The following is a 19,708-nucleotide window of genomic DNA, read 5'->3' on the forward strand; positions in this document are numbered from 1 at the left end:
CCCTTGAATCAGGAGGTAAAGTGCGGGAAGTTTTCCTCTGCAATTTTTCTTTATCCAGTGCACTCTTCCAGGTGTTGCTAAGTGCATAGCCGTTGTCTCGGTTAAAGTTACTATCGCTAAGTCCAATTTCGACTGCTCCCAGGATCACAGAGTCTCAGTAATTCGATGCGTGGGCTATTACTCTGGTTTCTTCAAATAAAATCTGATGCTTGTTAAGCAGGCTATGCTCAGCCACCGCTGATTTCTCCAGATACCTGTATTTCAGTTGGTGCTGGTGCTCGATGCAGCGGTCGGAAACGGTTCTTACGCACTGGCCCACGTTTGGTTTCTCTGTTCACCAAAGTACCTGTGGATGACAAATTACAACTGTTGGCCGCTCATTTTTCCTCAGAAATTTTGAAATTGTTCCGGCATACCTTGACGACCACTTACTTTTTATACAGTGGAAATTATTATGAAATGACGGATGGAACAGCCATGGGTTCGCCACTATCACCAGCAATAGCGAATTTTTTCATAGAGGATTTTGAAGAATGAGCGTTGAGCAGTGCTCACCTCCGCCCATCATGCTTCTACAGATACGTCGAGGACACTTTTTTAATCTGGCCACATGGCAATGACACGCTGTAGCAGTTCGTCGAACTTTTGAATGGTGTACATCCTAACATAAAATTTACAATGGAGATGGAGAAGGATGGGAAGCTACCTTTCTAGATGTGTTGGTGGAGCGAAAACAGGATGGATGACTAGGCCAGTCTGTGTACAGAAAGTCAACGCATACAGACTTATATCTACATAGCCACAGCTTCCATCATCCGTCTTAGAAGAGAGCCATGCTGAATACTGTAGTACACAGAGCCAGGAGTATTTCCGACAAGGACCACATCAGCCCCGAGATTAACCATTTGACGACTGCTTTCAGGAGGAATGGTTATTCTGCCGGTGAAATTAAATCAGTATTGTCCAAGAATGTAAGACACGATGCCGTCCATAAACAAGAAGAGGACCAACACATAGCGCGGCTTCCATTTTGCGATGCTACAACAAGCAAGATAGGCAGAGTCCTAAAGAGGCAATGAATAAAACCAGTTTTCCCACCATCTATGAAAATTAAGGAAATGTTGAGACCAGTCAAAGATAGTCTCGGCTTAAGGGTTCTGGGAATTTACAGTATTCGTTGTGAATGTGGCAAGAATTATGTGGCCAGTCTGTAAGAACCGTTTCCGACCGTTGCATCGAGCACCAGCACCGCCTGAAATACAGGTATTTGGAAAAATCAGCGGTGGCTGAACATAGCCTGCTTAACAAGAATAAGATTTTATTTGAAGAAACCAGAGTAATAGCCCACGCATCGAATTACTGAGACTCTGTGATCCTGGGAGCAGTCGAAATTAGACTTAGCGATAGTAACTTTAACCGAGACCACGGCTATGCACTTAGCAACACCTGGAAGTGTGCACCGGATAAAGAAAAATTGCAGAGGAAAACTTCCCGCACTTTACCTCCTGATTCAAGGGATGGCGCTGCAAGCAACGCGGGATAGAAGCTACATCTATGGAAGTAGGGGCACCACTTCACTACGCGCCGTATCGCTGTTGCTATGACGTATTCCAGCCAGTCAGAAGCCGCTCTTTGCATGTAAAAGTGGGAGCCTCGCTAGTTTGACAGTCAGTTTTAGCCCTGACGACGACCATGGAGGTAGTGATCGAAAGCTTGGAGTTTATCCTGAATTGACGCGGCATGTACACCGAGAGATTTTTGTCCCATATGAAACAGCAATCTGCTTTTCGTGAGAAAAAGAGATTGCTTGGAACACAAACTTCCTTCAAACTACACGTCCTGTTGCATCAGAATTGGTCAGTGGAGTTCGGCACCATACTGTTATACAAGAACATAATCCAATTACTGCAATTACGAAATGAGAGGTTGTTACGTACTGAATGAAAACTACAGAGAATGCACTTCCTTTTCTTTAGTGAACTTTGAACACTTGGAATTCTGTCGAGTGATAGCCAGCGACGACAATGAATTTCACTTCCTTTTCCACATAAGAGGTATTTCTATTCTTCACTTCCAGAAAATTTGTATACATAAATGTTCGGCAACTCTTACACATACTTTACTCGGTTTTATCACTGAAAGAGCAATTTTCATTAATTGTAACAATACGTTCTGAGCGACGGACTAGCAACACGCCCTCTTTCCACAAGATACAGATTAACAGTCCCCTTTTTGTAATTAGTCAATTGTTTGAGTCCATACTCGAAGATTCACAACTACTATGGTTGCGGGGATTGTGCGCTAGAGTTTCTTGCTGTCCAGCTGCGTTTCACTTGGTAATTACATACATTACTGAGCTTCTCAGAACAAAATTAGGCACAAATTAGTTAAGAAAAGGGCAGTGAGGCTCACATAACATTACAGGCCACCTTCCACGTGACGTGTACTGATGCGTTACTGTTGTTGTTGTGGTCTTCAGTCCTGAGATTGGTTTGATGCAGCTCTCCATGCTACTCTATCCTGTGGAAGCTTCTTCATCTCCCAGTATCTACTGCAACCTACATCCTTCTGAATCTGCTTACTGTATTCATCTCTTGGTCTGCCTCTACGACTTTTACCCTCCACAGTGACCTCCAATACTAAATTGATGATCCCTTGACGCCTCAGAACATGTCCTACCAACCGATCCCTTCTTCTGGTCAAGTTGTGCCACAAACTTCTCTTCTCCCCAACCCTATTCAATACTTCCTCATTAGTTATGTGATCTACCCATCTAATCTTCAGCATTCTTCTGTAGCACCACATTTCGAAAGATTCTATTCTCTTCTTGTCCAAAATATTTATCGTCCATGTTTCACTTCCATACGTGGGTACACTGCATACAAACACTTTCAGAAACGACTTCCTGACACTTACATCTATACTCGATGTTAACAAATTTCTCTTCTTGAGAAACACTTTCGTTGCCATTGACAGTCTACATTTGATATCTTCTCTACTTGGACCATCATCAGTTATTTTGCTCCCCAAGTAGCAAAACTCCTTTACTACTTCAAGTGTCTCATTTCCTAATCTAATTCCCTCAGCATCAAAATAAATGGGTTCAAATGGCTCTGAGCGCTATGGGACTTAATGTCTATGGTCATCAGTCCCCTAGAACTTAGATCTACTTAAACCTAACTAACCTAAGGACGTCACACAACAGCCAGTCATCACGAGGCAGAGAAAATCCCTGACCCCACCGGGAATCGAACGCGGGAACCCGGGCGCGGGAAGCGAGAACGCTACTGCACGACGACGAGCTGCGGACCCTCAGCATCACCCGACTTAATTCGACTACATTCCATTGTCCTCGTTTTGCTTTTGTTGATGTTCATCTTATATCCTCCTTTCAAGACACTGTCCATTCCGTTCAACTGCTCTCCATAGGATGGAAATTTAAAACTCTACGCGATATTCTTGCGTTTGGGACATACATATTGATTCACTGTCTTACGTCAAACCAGAGTTAGACCAGCATAATCTGCTGATCGTAATACATCTACTGTACTGGCGCGGTATTTTGTAGTGGTTAGGTGAGGGTCAAATGCAGTAGCACTCAGCTTGGAAACAGGTGATATGTTTATTAGATTGGGTCTACAACGGAATGGGGCGGAAGGGAGGGAGGGTGGGGGAGCGGGGATGCGAGTGCGGCGAGCGTTGAAACGCCGGTTCTCGGCGTCGACGAGTTGCTACCACGACTCAGCGCGCGGCCCAGGAGCGGAACGACCTCGGTCCCAGACGTTCCCGGCTGGCGGCGGAGGTGCGTCACGTGCTGGCGCTGCAGGCTGTCGTGACCACGACGCGAGTGAGGTCGTCCTCTGCCCCAGTACTGGCACGGATACGATGGTATCCGAGCAGTGAATCCCGCAGTCTGGGGCCTGGGTGGCGGCGCCGGCGACCGTAGGCGCTGAGGGGGGCTCTAGTTGGACCCTCAGCCCACCAGAGGTGATGCTCGGCAGCAAAGGCAGCTGTCCCGTAAGATGGCTAACAAAGAGAGGTAAGTTGAGAAGCAGATGGCCTTTGCATCACGTAGCTGCCCTGCAGCAACGCTTTGAAAGCGTCCCGGATTTAGGTAACACCGTCTGCCACTAGCAGAGTGGCCGTACCATCATTCTGCAGTGAGGTAATGCTGTGCTAGCTTACTGCTGCAAGGAGCGCGATAAGGGCAACGACCGTTGTGCCGGCAGGTGGCACCACACTGCACCAGTCACCAACAGCTCGACGGTGTTCATCAGAGCAAAATATCTTTCTGCGATCTGTAGCTGCACGCCAAATACATGAATTTCGAACGAAACACAGTTACTAATTGAAACACGAGCCTATTTCAATAGAGATTAGTTTACTTGTAGATGAATTAGTCATTTCTGTAGCAAAGGAAGGTTGGAGAGCTGTCAGTGTTGGAGCGGCGCGCGGGTGTGTGTTGCAGCGGAACGGCTCCGCGGACTTTGACGGCGTGTTCAACATGCGCACCGGCGCCGACGACCTGTACCGCGTGGGCGAGCTGGCGCGATGGAACTACGACGAGCGCACGCGATACTTCCCGGGCCGCTGCGGCAACGTGGAGGGCTCCGCCGGGGAGCTGTGGCCGCCCAAGCGCTCCAAGGACGACCGCATCGGACTCTTCTCGCCGGACCTCTGCAGGTAGGACCGGCCGACTCCAGCAGGTCAGGGGCTGGAGCGCCGTTTCGTGATCCTGCAGATCCGTTGTGTATTGGTGACTTTTAGGGGTCTGCATCTAAACTTATGTCCATACCATACCGTGCAGTGCAGTGCATGTGAGAAGGTGCTCTCCATTCTAAATGCACACCATCAAATATTTAACACATTAACTCATTCAGGTACTTGAAGCTGCTTTATACAGGGAGGGTTTGAATCTTTGAAGAATCAAGCATGGGGGTGGTTATTGGTAGGTATCTACTGCATTAGTACGAGAGCAACAGAACACGGTGTAGCTAGTTGTTGATACATTTGACATTCCTTGGGAACACACTGCCGCATTAACAGATATTAGACGGTTTCTGAAAAAACGATTGCAAAAGTTATTGAGGTATTACGTGTCTCTCTTCACCACACGATGACCTCAGACGAAATGGTGGCACAGTGGTGAGCACCACAGATCCTTAACTTTGATCCTGTGCTCGAAACAGGTTTGTTCCTATTTATTATATTTTTATTATTTTCTTTTATCTACCCATGCCTGTAAAAGATTACTACACGAATGTTTATTATCAAATTAGGCAATAGAAGAGCCAGGATGGAAAATGACAATATTATAAAAAGGATACTAGCTACTCAACATGAACCGGAGATACTCAGTGGCAGATAGCCACAACAAAGAGCCTGTCAGACAAGTAAGCTCTCGCTGAAACGGCCTGCATTGTAATTAGGCGTCCGGGTCCGCGTGTCTCCGCAGCGGCAGCTTCTTTTTCGGAAAAAAGTTCACTTGTTTGACTCCCTGTCTGCGACTCCTCATTGTTGCGCCTGTCTGCGACTCCTCATTGTTGCGCCTGTCTGCGACTCCTCATTGTTGCGCCTGTCTGCGACTCCTCATTGTTGCGCCTGTGTGCGACTCCTCATTGTTGCGCCTGTGTGCGACTCCTCATTGTTGCGCCTGTGTGCGACTCCTCATTGTTGCGCCTGTGTGCGACTCCTCATTGTTGCGCCTGTGTGCGACTCCTCATTGTTGCGCCTGTGTGCGACTCCTCATTGTTGCGCCTGTGTGCGACTCCTCATTGTTGCGCCTGTGTGCGACTCCTCATTGTTGCGCCTGTGTGCGACTCCTCATTGTTGCGCCTGTGTGCGACTCCTCATTGTTGCGCCTGTGTGCGACTCCTCATTGTTGCGCCTGTGTGCGACTCCTCATTGTTGCGCCTGTGTGCGACTCCTCATTGTTGCGCCTGTGTGCGACTCCTCATTGTTGCGCCTGTGTGCGACTCCTCATTGTTGCGCCTGTGTGCGACTCCTCATTGTTGCGCCTGTGTGCGACTCCTCATTGTTGCGCCTGTGTGCGACTCCTCATTGTTGCGCCTGTGTGCGACTCCTCATTGTTGCGCCTGTGTGCGACTCCTCATTGTTGCGCCTGTGTGCGACTCCTCATTGTTGCGCCTGTGTGCGACTCCTCATTGTTGCGCCTGTGTGCGACTCCTCATTGTTGCGCCTGTGTGCGACTCCTCATTGTTGCGCCTGTGTGCGACTCCTCATTGTTGCGCCTGTGTGCGACTCCTCATTGTTGCGCCTGTGTGCGACTCCTCATTGTTGCGCCTGTGTGCGACTCCTCATTGTTGCGCCTGTGTGCGACTCCTCATTGTTGCGCCTGTGTGCGACTCCTCATTGTTGCGCCTGTGTGCGACTCCTCATTGTTGCGCCTGTGTGCGACTCCTCATTGTTGCGCCTGTGTGCGACTCCTCATTGTTGCGCCTGTGTGCGACTCCTCATTGTTGCGCCTGTGTGCGACTCCTCATTGTTGCGCCTGTGTGCGACTCCTCATTGTTGCGCCTGTGTGCGACTCCTCATTGTTGCGCCTGTGTGCGACTCCTCATTGTTGCGCCTGTGTGCGACTCCTCATTGTTGCGCCTGTGTGCGACTCCTCATTGTTGCGCCTGTGTGCGACTCCTCATTGTTGCGCCTGTGTGCGACTCCTCATTGTTGCGCCTGTGTGCGACTCCTCATTGTTGCGCCTGTGTGCGACTCCTCATTGTTGCGCCTGTGTGCGACTCCTCATTGTTGCGCCTGTGTGCGACTCCTCATTGTTGCGCCTGTGTGCGACTCCTCATTGTTGCGCCTGTGTGCGACTCCTCATTGTTGCGCCTGTGTGCGACTCCTCATTGTTGCGCCTGTGTGCGACTCCTCATTGTTGCGCCTGTGTGCGACTCCTCATTGTTGCGCCTGTGTGCGACTCCTCATTGTTGCGCCTGTGTGCGACTCCTCATTGTTGCGCCTGTGTGCGACTCCTCATTGTTGCGCCTGTGTGCGACTCCTCATTGTTGCGCCTGTGTGCGACTCCTCATTGTTGCGCCTGTGTGCGACTCCTCATTGTTGCGCCTGTGTGCGACTCCTCATTGTTGCGCCTGTGTGCGACTCCTCATTGTTGCGCCTGTGTGCGACTCCTCATTGTTGCGCCTGTGTGCGACTCCTCATTGTTGCGCCTGTGTGCGACTCCTCATTGTTGCGCCTGTGTGCGACTCCTCTTTGTTGCGCCTGTGTGCGACTCCTCTTTGTTGCGCCTGTGTGCGACTCCTCTTTGTTGCGCCTGTGTGCGACTCCTCTTTGTTGCGCCTGTGTGCGACTCCTCTTTGTTGCGCCTGTGTGCGACTCCTCTTTGTTGCGCCTGTGTGCGACTCCTCTTTGTTGCGCCTGTGGGCGACTCCTCTTTGTTGCGCCTGTGGGCGACTCCTCTTTGTTGCGCCTGTGGGCGACTCCTCTTTGTTGCGCCTGTGGGCGACTCCTCTTTGTTGCGCCTGTGGGCGACTCCTCTTTGTTGCGCCTGTGGGCGACTCCTCTTTGTTGCGCCTGTGGGCGACTCCTCTTTGTTGCGCCTGTGGGCGACTCCTCTTTGTTGCGCCTGTGGGCGACTCCTCTTTGTTGCGCCTGTGGGCGACTCCTCTTTGTTGCGCCTGTGGGCGACTCCTCTTTGTTGCGCCTGTGGGCGACTCCTCATTGTTGCGCCTGTGGGCGACTCCTCATTGTTGCGCCTGTGGGCGACTCCTCATTGTTGCGCCTGTGGGCGACTCCTCATTGTTGCGCCTGTGGGCGACTCCTCATTGTTGCGCCTGTGGGCGACTCCTCATTGTTGCGCCTGTGGGCGACTCCTCATTGTTGCGCCTGTGGGCGACTCCTCATTGTTGCGCCTGTGGGCGACTCCTCATTGTTGCGCCTGTGGGCGACTCCTCATTGTTGCGCCTGTGGGCGACTCCTCATTGTTGCGCCTGTGGGCGACTCCTCATTGTTGCGCCTGTGGGCGACTCCTCATTGTTGCGCCTGTGGGCGACTCCTCATTGTTGCGCCTGTGGGCGACTCCTCATTGTTGCGCCTGTGGGCGACTCCTCATTGTTGCGCCTGTGGGCGACTCCTCATTGTTGCGCCTGTGGGCGACTCCTCATTGTTGCGCCTGTGGGCGACTCCTCATTGTTGCGCCTGTGGGCGACTCCTCATTGTTGCGCCTGTGGGCGACTCCTCATTGTTGCGCCTGTGGGCGACTCCTCATTGTTGCGCCTGTGGGCGACTCCTCATTGTTGCGCCTGTGGGCGACTCCTCTTTGTTGCGCCTGTGGGCGACTCCTCTTTGTTGCGCCTGTGGGCGACTCCTCTTTGTTGCGCCTGTGGGCGACTCCTCTTTGTTGCGCCTGTGGGCGACTCCTACCAAATTTGAGGATAAAATGGCTTATATTAATTGTAATTGCAATTGTGCTTTACAGTATGTGTCACACATTCATTTCTACGTTGTGGGATAACAATATTTTCGAATTCTCATATTCAAATACTTCATTCTTGTATCAGTTCTCATATTAATTGCTATGTTTTATTCAAATATTTGTTCTTCACGAAGATTGGGTGCATTTCCTTGGATGATAAGGATCGTGGAAACGCTAAAAACGCAGACATTTCGAATACCATGTGCATCGCGCGAGGGCAGGTTTTCCACAGACATTTCTTTGTATGAATCTCTTGGAAAACAATCGTCGTTAACATTGGTGAAGATTTCGCGCGTTGGCAATACTGTCGCGGCAGACCATGGGTAACAGCTGACTACCGAAAATTGGCACGTTCAGTTAATTACGAATCAAGATACACCACAGGACTACAACAGAAGAAAATTGAAATTCTCATTTTCTTAAAGTTCATTCGTCTGACATACAATTAGTTGGAGGATAAAGACAACGCTGTATGAATATACACCGGAAAACATTCATATAGTAACTTTCTACAGACATGGGTATATAAATGAAAAACAAAAATAAAAGTAATAACTGAATTTCGAAAACTGGGCCCAAGTTAAGAATTCGCAACGATTAGCACTGTACCACCATTTCGCCTGAGCATATCGCGCGGTAAAAGATGCATAAAGTACCTGGAAAATACCTCGTGCACTTTCACGATTGTTTTTCCGGAAACGGTCGAGTATCTACGGATAAGCCGAGAGACAAGATTGCTTATTTTGATTCGTGTCACTGAGCGAAGTTTCTGGGAGATTGGGATATGGCAGTTGCATGGACAAATCTGATTTTGCTTCTAGAAAATAAGCGAGTAAACGCGGTCATCCAAAGGCTCTTCAGCTGATTTAATTCTCCAGATTTTCATGGGTAGGTTGCGGCGGACAGCGGAGGAGCAGACTTGCAGAGAAACTCGTTTCCTTGCCGGCCGACTGGCGGATTCTGCTGGCAACTTATCAGCCTGCACCCCCCCCCCCCCTCCCCCCCCCCCCCTACTGCAACTGCGTACTCATTTTTTCTTGTTCCCTTCCTTGTCAAGCGTAAAACGTTACTGGCCTGAGGTTTGATCGGTTGCGGATAAGCTGAAGATTTTCCGGAAAGCAGATGTGCTGAGCGCAGCGTTGCAGAGAACAATTAAATGCACGGGAAGAGGTCTGACTCATTCTTTCGCGAAATAAGCTGAAATAAGATGCTGGAAATTCTATGGTGTATGACACTGAAGTGAAGATACAGACTATCCTTTTGCTGTGCAACAAGGAAGAACAAAAAACGTGAATCAAAATAGTCATACTTTAGGAGCAGTTACATACAATTTGAGAAGGTTTAAGGCAATGTTGTGGGATATTACGAATTTCGTTATGTGGACATCGAACAGGCAAATCAGTGAAACAAACTAAAAAGTATAACGGCGTCAGGTGCAAGTGCCAAGTTTCGCACATTGCACAAAAGTCACGAATAAATGTGAAAAGCAGACCAGTTCTTCTTTGAATAGAAAAATGGCAGATATTGTTTCCATTTGCCTAACCATCGTCATGCATAAAAGGAACACCTTGGTGACGCACCAGCCCATCTGAGCGTGTCGTCATGCTTATCTTCGCCTGTAGCTGTTACAGCTGAACCGGCTGACCATGCTTCGCAGACTGGGTGTTCCGGATCTGTTTCTTAATTTCCTTCCCTGGACTTTACCTTCGAGAATCTTGGTGATCCTAGAACACTAAGAGGAGGGAAATGTTACATAAAGTTTACTGCTACACTTTTTGTTCAAAGGAAGTGATAATTTGTGGGTTATGGATTAGTTAATTACAGTTATTAGCTCTCCAGTGGTATGGTACATAACCAAATTAATTGCAAAATGTCCTGTTTTATACCCTTCTGTAATCGTAAATTTAGGATTTAGTAATGTGGGGTTAAATACGTCCTTGTGCCTAATCAGGAGTCCAATTTATTTTTCTGATCTGTTCTGTACAAGTGAAATACGGAATGCTTAGCAAATACGTGGTCTCCAGGGTATGCATTCAACTGTCAAGAATATGTGACAGCCATTTCAGTGTCAGTAGAGTTACCAGCATCACCCGACACAAAGGAAAGTGATGATCCTGATGGTGTAGCAAGGCGTGGTCTTGCATATGAGGCACAGCCAGCCTCTAGTGATGAGTGTGTGACGCTTGTGGGAGGTTCGAATTGTATCGGGGGGCAACACGTCGATGTCAGGATGTTGGAGGCGTAGTGGTAACTGTGAGCAGCCAAGTTGGAGGTCAAAAAAGTCCACAACTCGCAAATAAACACAGCGATGGCCATGAACCACTGGCAGGCGCGCCATCACACCTGGTGGAAGCGAAGGACAATGACCATTAAGCACGGCTGCCGTAGCCAAACGAAACCGTCCCCACAAACTACAAAAATGTACTAACAAGGATACGTGAATGCGCGTAGCAATATACTGGGCGATCAAAAAGTCTGTATAAATCTGAAATCTTAATAAACCACGGAGTAATGTAGATAGAAATGTAAAAATTGACAAACATGCTTGGAATGACATGGGGTTTTATTAGAAACAAAAAAAGTATTGCTAGACGCGTGAAAGATCTCTTGCACGCGTCGTTTGGTGGTGATCGTGTGCTCAGCCGCCACTTTCGTCATGCTTGGCCTCCCAGGTCCCCAGACCAAAGTCCGTGCGATTACTGGCTTCGGGGTTACCTGAAGTAGCAAGTGTATCGTGATCGACCAACATTTCTAGGTATGCTGAAAGACTACATCCGATGCCAATGCCTCACCATAACTCCAGACATGCTTTACAGTGCTGTTCAAAACATTATTCCTCGACTACAGCTATTGTTGAGGAATGATGGTGGACATATTGAGCATTTCCTATAAAGAACATCATCTTTGCTTTGTCTTACTTTGTTATGCTAATTACTGCTGTTCTGATCAAATGAAGCGCCATCTGTCGGACATTTTTGAAATTTTGTATTTCTTTGGTTCTAATAAAACCCCATGTCATTCCAAGCATGTGTGTCAATTTGTACCTTTCTATCTACATTATTTCGTGATTTATTCAGTTTTCAAATTTATACTGACTTTCTGATCACCCGGTACTATAAAAGAATTAGACGAACTCCAGATAGTGTATATTGTTAACGTGCTTTGAAGATGAATGATTTAGCAAAAGTTCTTCCAATACAACAAGACAAGAGAATAATATCGGCGCTAGGCATTTTCGTAAGTCGACTTCATACATTTAATCGAGTATAACACAATGAGACTCGGCACAGAAAGTGGTGGGCTCAATCTCGTAGGCGTCAGTAACGAAGGAAAATTCATATATATGAGTAACACTTAACAAAGTACGGAAGAAACCTCCGAATCGTTTAACGTCACAACTTTTAACTGAGATAGCACCACACGAGTTTGAACCAATCATTAAACTTCCAACGTATCCCTGGCGATCTCCAAGAACTAAAACATAAGTTCATACAATGCAGTTTCATTAAAATAAACACACCTGGAGAGGAAAAGACGAAAATGAGAAAGATACATAAACTAACGAGACAGAAATAAACATTGTCGAGGTAAAGTACCAAAATAAGCACTAGCAAACGATATGGAAAAACATTGTCAAGATTTACCGTCACGGGTTAGAGCATCTCGCTATTTCAGTCAACCGCAAAATAACAACGAATTCAAAACTGCACACGATAAGTCTTGCAAACACATGTGTATAAAGTGCAGTTTGATGGATACTGAAGAACACAAGTTCGCAAGTGAAAACGTCAAAGAAATACGGGCTGTTGCTTGAGAAATGTCGAAGTGGCGTCAAATAGAAAGACTTGCAGCGGTGGATCGAACAAGCGCGACAGTGGTCTCCCAATCAATAATGCCACACGACCATTCAATTCCTTTTTTTTTTTTTTTTTTTTTTAGGCAAACTGAAAATACGAGAAGTGAAGAAGCGATAAAACTAGTACAGTGACAGTGTTGTAGACAAAAGGAGATAGTTTCAAGATGTCTTTACATTGACGTGAGTGGTGTGGCAGCCTGAGCACAATTTAATGAATCGTACCGGGATGTGATCTCAGATTTTTATAACTATTTTTTTTCAATTTCTGTCCTTACGGCGGATAAAGCTGGACTAAGAGCGTCAAAGATTCATCTTTCAGCCGATCACTTTTAAAATACAAGAGCTGGTACAAAACGAAAAAACAGATAATTCATTAAGGTGGTGGTGGTGGTGGTGGTGGTGGTGGTGGTGTATTTTAAAACAAGATATACTCATTATTCAGAATAACTGCTCTGGGCATAGTAAGTGTAGGTTTGTAAGTTGGACGATTGGATCTTCGGTCTGAAAGATATGGGATGCTAGAGTATCAGAATGACTGAGTTTTGGCAATGAAATTATGTAGATAGGTGTGTGATGGGACAGGGACGAAGCACGAAGAAGATTTAAGTTGGGCAAAGGACTTGCAGAGATTATGGAGATAGAGGGTTGGCGGGGAAAGGAGGGGGGGGGGGGGAGGCAGTGAGGAAGAGTGCGCTGCTGTTATGAAGCATCACGTATAGCTGTGGACTAGAAATAGTGAGAGAGATGCATGGCATGGTGGGCTGACAGCTCTGGACTGGAAGGAAGGAAGGAAGGAAGGAAGAGGAGATAAATTAGGATTTAACGTTCCTCCGACGAAGTCAGTAGACACGGACCACGAGCTTTAGATGGAAAAGTGTGGGGAAGAAAATCGGACATGTTTTTTCAGACGAATCACTCCAGCCGTGAGCTATTTAGGGAAATCACGCAAAACGTAAATCTGGAAGGCCAGAAGGAAATTTGAACCGCAGTCTTCCTGTGTGCAATTTCAATATCTTCTCGCTGCGGTATCCCGCTCTGTATGAGATTGTTGAAAGTTATCAACATGACAAGGGTGACAGATATAATATCATTCATCGATATGAAAGTATTCTCTGATTCCAGTAAGAGTATGCGATTAAAAGTATCTGGACACTCGATGTAAGGCAGTATTGACGATTAAATGTCACTAGAGGGTGACCCGCCGTTGTAAAAGGAGGAGCAGTAACGGCAGTGTGTGTAGATAAGGAGAGCTCAGTGATCTGGAACGTGGATTAGTCATCTGGGCCATTAGAGCCCTTCCTGAGTTGCCCATGTGGCCTGCTGCTGATGTGGTTACGGAGAGTAGAGACGAATGAGCGCCCGCAGATAAACAAAGACCAGGAAGACCGCCGGTACTGACCGACGGGGAGCGAGGAAGGTTGCGGAGGGTGGCCGTAAAAAATCGCGTGGAATATGCGGAAGGAGTCCCTAGCGAGTTTGAGTGCCACGAGCGGTCCAGCTAGCACAACGGCTGTGCATGGGGAGTCAGAAAGAACGGAATACAATGGTGGTGCAACTCCTCACAAAGCCACAAATTTCTGTACTCAGTGCTAAGCGACGCCGCCGGAGAGTGGATGACTGCAGAAGAGTGACCTGGAGTGACGAATCACGATATTCGGTTCAAAACTGGCTCTGAGCACTATGGGACTTAACAGCTGAGGTCATCAGTCCACTAGAACTTAGAATTACTGAAACCTAACTAACCTAAGGACATCACACACATCCATGCCCGAGGCAGGATTCGAACCTGCGACCGTAGCGGTCGCGCGGTTCCAGACTGTAGCGCCTAACGCTATTCGGCTTGGCTTGCCAATCCAGTGGATGGATGGATGGATGGATGGAATTTTGATGGAATTTTGATGGAATTTTGATGGATGGATGGAGGTCGTGGTTCTAGAATATGGCGGTGTTTTTCGTGCGTTAGTGAGTGGTCCTCGTACTGCACAGAGAAAAAGCGCGCTAAACGCGGCAGTGTATGAACACATTTTGTAGCTTTGTATACTGCGTGCTATAGAGGAGCATTCGGAAACGATAATTGTATCAGCACAAGCATGCACCCCATCATAAATCAGGTTATGGTTTGTGGACAATAACATCCCTGAAATGAAGTGGCCTGCCCAGAGTCCCAACTAAAACCCAGCGGAACACGTTTGGGATCACTTACATCTACATCCATACTCCGCAAGCCACCTGACGGTGTGTGGCGGAGGGTACCTTGAGTACCTGTATCGGTTCTCCCTTCTATTCCACCCTCGTATTGCTCATGGATAGGAGGATTGTCGGTATGCTTCTGTGTGGCCTCTAATCTCTCTGATTTTATCTTCATGGTCTCTTCGCGAGATATACGTAGGAGGGAGCAATATACTGCTTGACTCTTCGGTGAAGGTATGTTCTCGAAACTTTAACAAAAGCCCGTACCGAGCTACCGAGCTACTGAGCGTCTCTCCTGCAGTGTGTTCCACTGGAGTTTATCATCTCTGTAACGCTTCCGCGATTACTAAATGATCCTGTAAGGAAGCGCGCTGCTTTCCGTTGGATCTTCTCTATCTCTTCTATCAACCCTATCTGGTACGGATCCCACAGCGTCGACTTCGTTTCAGACCGTACTTTACCATCATTACCTTGTCTGATCTGGCCTCCTGCGGAACAATGCCTGCCGTTCATCGACAGACGTTCAGAGACATTACTGAATGTGTGTCCACCGGAGTTCAAGCCGTCATAAGCGCGAAGGGTGGACACGTCCCACGTCAGTGCCCACTTGTGTGTGTCGGGATACTTTGTATTAGAGAGCGTGCGTAGTGGTCCAGAGAGTGCGGCGACAATGGAGCGCAGCCACACGTAACGTACAGGTTACTTCTCGCGTGGGCCGCGCGGCCTTGCAGCTGGCAGGCGGGACTCGACGGCGCCGTCAACTGCTGCAGCAGCAGCAGCCAGCAGGCGGGAGGCGGCCCCGCTGCAGGTGTATCGATCTGCCGGCGCCGGCTGTGCTGCCGCCCCGCCCCCACCCACCCCTGACCGTATCCACCCACGCACCCACCCACCAGCACGCAGCGGGTCCTCCGGCACTCATTTCGCGCGGACCGGTAACAACAAAAGGGGATGCGCCGCCCATCCGCCCCCGCACAAAGGCTTATTGGCGCCGCGTCTCCCAAAGTGGCGAGACAGTCACCAGTCTGAATGCTTTCCACACCCTCCCTCTCCTCTCCGCCCCCAAGTCAAGTCTCTCCAACGCGACTGTTGCAGATAAACAGCTTCTGAGAGCGGGAAAAGACGAGACCGAAGGTATTCTATTTATTGAGATTTTCCTCTCCAACATAATACGCAGAAATTATTATATGTTACATAAGATCTAGCCGCGCGGGATTAGCCGAACTGTCTAGGGCGCTGCAGTCATGTACTGTGCGGCTAGTTCCGGCGGAGGTTCACCGAGCGATGTGGCGCAGTGATTAGCACACTGGACTCGCATTCGGGAGGACGACGGTTCAATCCCGTCTCCGGCCATCCTGATTTAGGTTTTCCGTGATTTCCCTAAATCGCTACAGGCAAATGCCGGGATGGTTCCTTTGAAAGGGCACGGCCGGTTTCCTTCCCCATCCTTCCCTCACCCGAGCTTCCCCCCAGGGGATCCACAACTCTTTTGTGGATACGTGCGTAGCGAGCACGGGGCCCCGAGCTAATGTGGCCTTCCTTCCTTTCCGGGCTGCATACCTTCCCTTTCCGCATCCTTCCCCATCCCCTGTCTTCACCCCCCCCCCCTCACCTCTGGCTCTTTCCTTCACTTTCTCCCCCTCTGGGAGTAGGGTTTGCGCCTACGTCCGGAGACGGACGCTTGTAAATGTACCGCATTCTTCTTCTTCCTTGCTTGTATGTCTTCTTCCTTCCTTTGTCCTTCTCCTTTCCTTACCTCTTCTCTTTACCCTTTTCTCCGCTGCGGCGTTTGAGACCCCCTCTTCTTTCCTTTCCCTTTCTCTTTCTTCCTCCCTGTGCGTGTCTGAAGGCCGACCCACGCACTTCCATGCGTAGCAGGTGACGGGGTAACGCGTAATTCCCCGCCCCGGGTAGACAGGTAGGACACGTACGTACCCCCTGGTAAAGGCCAGGCCCAGGGAGGGGTGATTACCCGAGCTGATACCTTCCGAAAGTGCCGATTGGTCCCTCCGTCCGTTTGTCGGGAGGTGTGACCTGAGGTGTGAACAATCACCTAAGGCGAGTGTGCCCTCGGTGAGGGCCCCCACAAGGGAGGAGCGCGCCATCGGAGACGCCGGTAATCATGAGGGATTCTTCCGCAATGGTTTCCTCACCTTCCACTATGTCTGCTCACAAACGTAAGTTCACTGAGTCTCAGCCACAGACGGTTCTTCCATCGTTGCCACAGTTCCTTGTTGTTTCTCGGTCTGACGAAGGTCACGACTTTTCCACGGTCAACCCTTTCATTATTCAGAAAGTTGTCGACGCAATTGCGGGTCCTGTAAAGTCTTGTTCCAGATTACGGAATGGTACCCTGTTGTTAGAAACACACAGTGCCCTCCAGGCTCAAAAATTGCTGCGTACTTCTCTGCTCCACACCTTCCCTGTCCGGGTGGAACCGCACCGTACCTTAAATTCCTCGCGTGGAGTCGTTTATACACGCTCCCTCGATGGATTGTCTGACGAAGAAATTCAGCACTACCTGTCTGACCAGGGCGTCACCGCTGTTCGTCGGGTTATGAAAAGGGTTGACTCGAACATCATTCCAACCCGCACTGTCTTCTTGACATTTGACAAAGTTCAACTCCCATCAAAAATCAAAGCAGGCTACGAGATAATTTCCGTTCGCCCTTACGTCCCAAACCCTACGCGTTGCTATCGATGTCAGCGGTTCAATCACACCAGCCAGTCCTGTTCCAATCCGGCCAAATGTGTTACGTGTGGCAAGGATGCCCATGAGGGTGCTTGTCCACCTCCATCCCCACACTGCATCAACTGTATGGGTGACCACGCTGCTTCCTCTCGAGATTGCCCCGTTTTTAAGGATGAAAAGCTCATCCAGGAAATAAGAGTGAAGGAAAAGGTGTCGACCTTTGCTGCTCGAAAGTTACTCGCCAGTCGACAGCCCACCGTGCCTCAGAAAGGAAAATACAGCACTGTCCTTGCTTCTCTTCGGCCAACAAAGGAGGCGGCCACGCAGACTTGCGACCTCACATTTAGTACCACGGTCGTCAGATCGGCCAGCGCAAAGATCGCCCGTTCAACCTCACCACTTTCGCCTGCCCACTCTATGGCTCACCCTTCGTCGGGTTCTGCTAAATCTCGAGCCCAAAAGTCAGACGCCAAGTCTTCGAAAAAAGAGCATTCTCGTGAAGAGTTTTTACGTACTGCAACATTACAACCATCGGTTCCTCCTTCATCTAAACATCATACCTCCAAGAAGGCTACGAACAAACACAGTTCCTCTCCTCCTCCGCCAAGGCGTGTCCCAACTACAGCACCACCTGGCGGAAATCGCCCTCGGCCATCTTCCGTGTCGCCGAGGCGCACTGCTGGTGGCCGGTCAACTGGCCGATCGTTGGTGGCAGGAGCTGCTCCTGACCAACCTATGGATCAGGATCTTCTGCCTTCGACTGAATGCCATTCCATGCTGTCGGTCGCAAGCTCTGAGCAGTCGTTGAGTTGACAGCACCCTTGGTCACGTTTCTCCATTTTCTGTTCACCCTATGTCCATTATCCACTGGAATATCCGCGGCATTCGTGCCAATCGGGATGAATTGTCGATCCTCTTACGATCCTACTCGCCGGTCATCTTCTGTCTTCAGGAAACAAAGCTGCGTCCCCATGACCGCTTTGTTCTCCCTCATTTTCAGTCCGTCCGATATGACCTCCCCTCTGTTGAAGGCACTCCAGCCCATGGAGAACTCATGATTCTGCTCCATGATACTCTCCATTATCACACAATCCCCTTAAACAGTTCCTTCCAAGCTGTCGCCGTCCGTCTTTCCCTTTCTGGATACACGTTCTCTCTATGTACGGTATACATTCCATCGTCTACACCACTGGCACGAGCTGATCTCCTTCATCTTCTTGATCAGCTTCCACCCCCCTATTTGCTGGTTGGGGACTTCAATGCCCACCACCCGCTTTGGGGATCTCCACATCCTTGTCCACGTGGCTCACTATTGCTAGACGTCTTCCACCAAGCGGATCTAGTCTGCCTCAACACTGGGGTCCCCACGTTTTTGTCTGCCTCCACGGCAAATTTGGACCTTGCGGTCGGTACTGTTCCGCTAGCCCGGCGCTTCGAATGGTTCGCCCTTGATGATACACACTCGAGTGACCACTTTCCATGTGTCCTTCGACTGCAGCCTCAACTGCCATATCTGCGCTCGCGACGCTGGAAGTTTGCCCAAGCCGATTGGACACTTTTTTCGTCTCTAGCGACATTCGATGACCGTCGCTTTCCCAGCGTCGACGATGAGGTCACACATTTTACCGACGTTATTCTCACAGCTGCGGAACGTTCAATACCACGCACCTCCGAATTGCCCCGGCGCCCCCCAGTTCCTTGGTGGAACGAGGCATGCTGTGACGCAATACGTGAGCGGCGACGTGCTCTTCGCATTTTCCGTCACCATCCAACTTTGGCCAACTGTATCCGATATAAGCGGCTCCGTGCGCGATGCCGTCGCGTCATCCGCGATAGCAAGAAGGCAAGCTGGCAATTCTTTATTAGCTCATTTAACACCTTCACTCCCTCCTCGGAAGTTTGGAGTCGGCTTCGACGGTTCTCAGGCGCGCCTAGTTTCTCCCCGGTCTCTGGGCTCACTGTCGCGCATGATACCTTAGTGGACCCCGTCGCAATTTGTAACTCATTGGGTCAGCACTTTGCTGAGATTTCGAGCTCTTCAAATTACCCGCCAGCGTTTCTCCCGAAGAAACGTGCAGCGGAAGTGCGACATCTTGCTTTCTCCTCTCAAAATCGCGAAAGCTACAATACTGTTTTCTCCATGCGCGAACTCCAACATGCACTCTCTTCTTCTCGCTCCTCCGCCCCAGGACCGGATGGTATCCATGTCCAAATGTTGCTGCATTTATCAACCCATAGCCTGCGCTACCTCCTTCGCCTTTATAATCGAATTTGGACCGACAGTACCTTTCCCAGGCGATGGCGGGAAGCTATTGTCGTTCCCGTTCCGAAACCTGGAAAGGACAAACATCTCCCCTCTAGCTATCGCCCCATTTCTCTCACGAGTAGTGTCTGTAAGGTTTTGGAGCGTATGGTGAATTACCGTTTAGCTTGGTGGCTGGAATCCCGCAGTCTTTTAACACCAGCCCAATGCGGATTCCGACAACATCGTTCTGCCGTTGACCATCTTGTTGCTCTCTCC

General features: G+C 49.2%; 1 protein-coding gene across 2 annotated transcripts in view; it reads left to right on the forward strand.

Moving 5' to 3' along the window:
* Positions 1-19,708, forward strand: part of LOC124802522 (protein croquemort-like) — a 286,085-nt gene that overhangs the window by 165,577 nt on the left and 100,800 nt on the right. For both annotated transcript variants that reach the window (XM_047263365.1, XM_047263364.1), the window contains exon 6: positions 4,469-4,683. In XM_047263365.1, the coding sequence (XP_047119321.1) occupies positions 4,469-4,683 (215 nt within the window). The remainder of the gene's footprint in view (positions 1-4,468; positions 4,684-19,708) is intronic.

The sequence above is a fragment of the Schistocerca piceifrons genome, chromosome 6 (assembly GCF_021461385.2).
Source record: "Schistocerca piceifrons isolate TAMUIC-IGC-003096 chromosome 6, iqSchPice1.1, whole genome shotgun sequence".
Lineage (NCBI taxonomy): Eukaryota > Metazoa > Arthropoda > Insecta > Orthoptera > Acrididae > Schistocerca > Schistocerca piceifrons.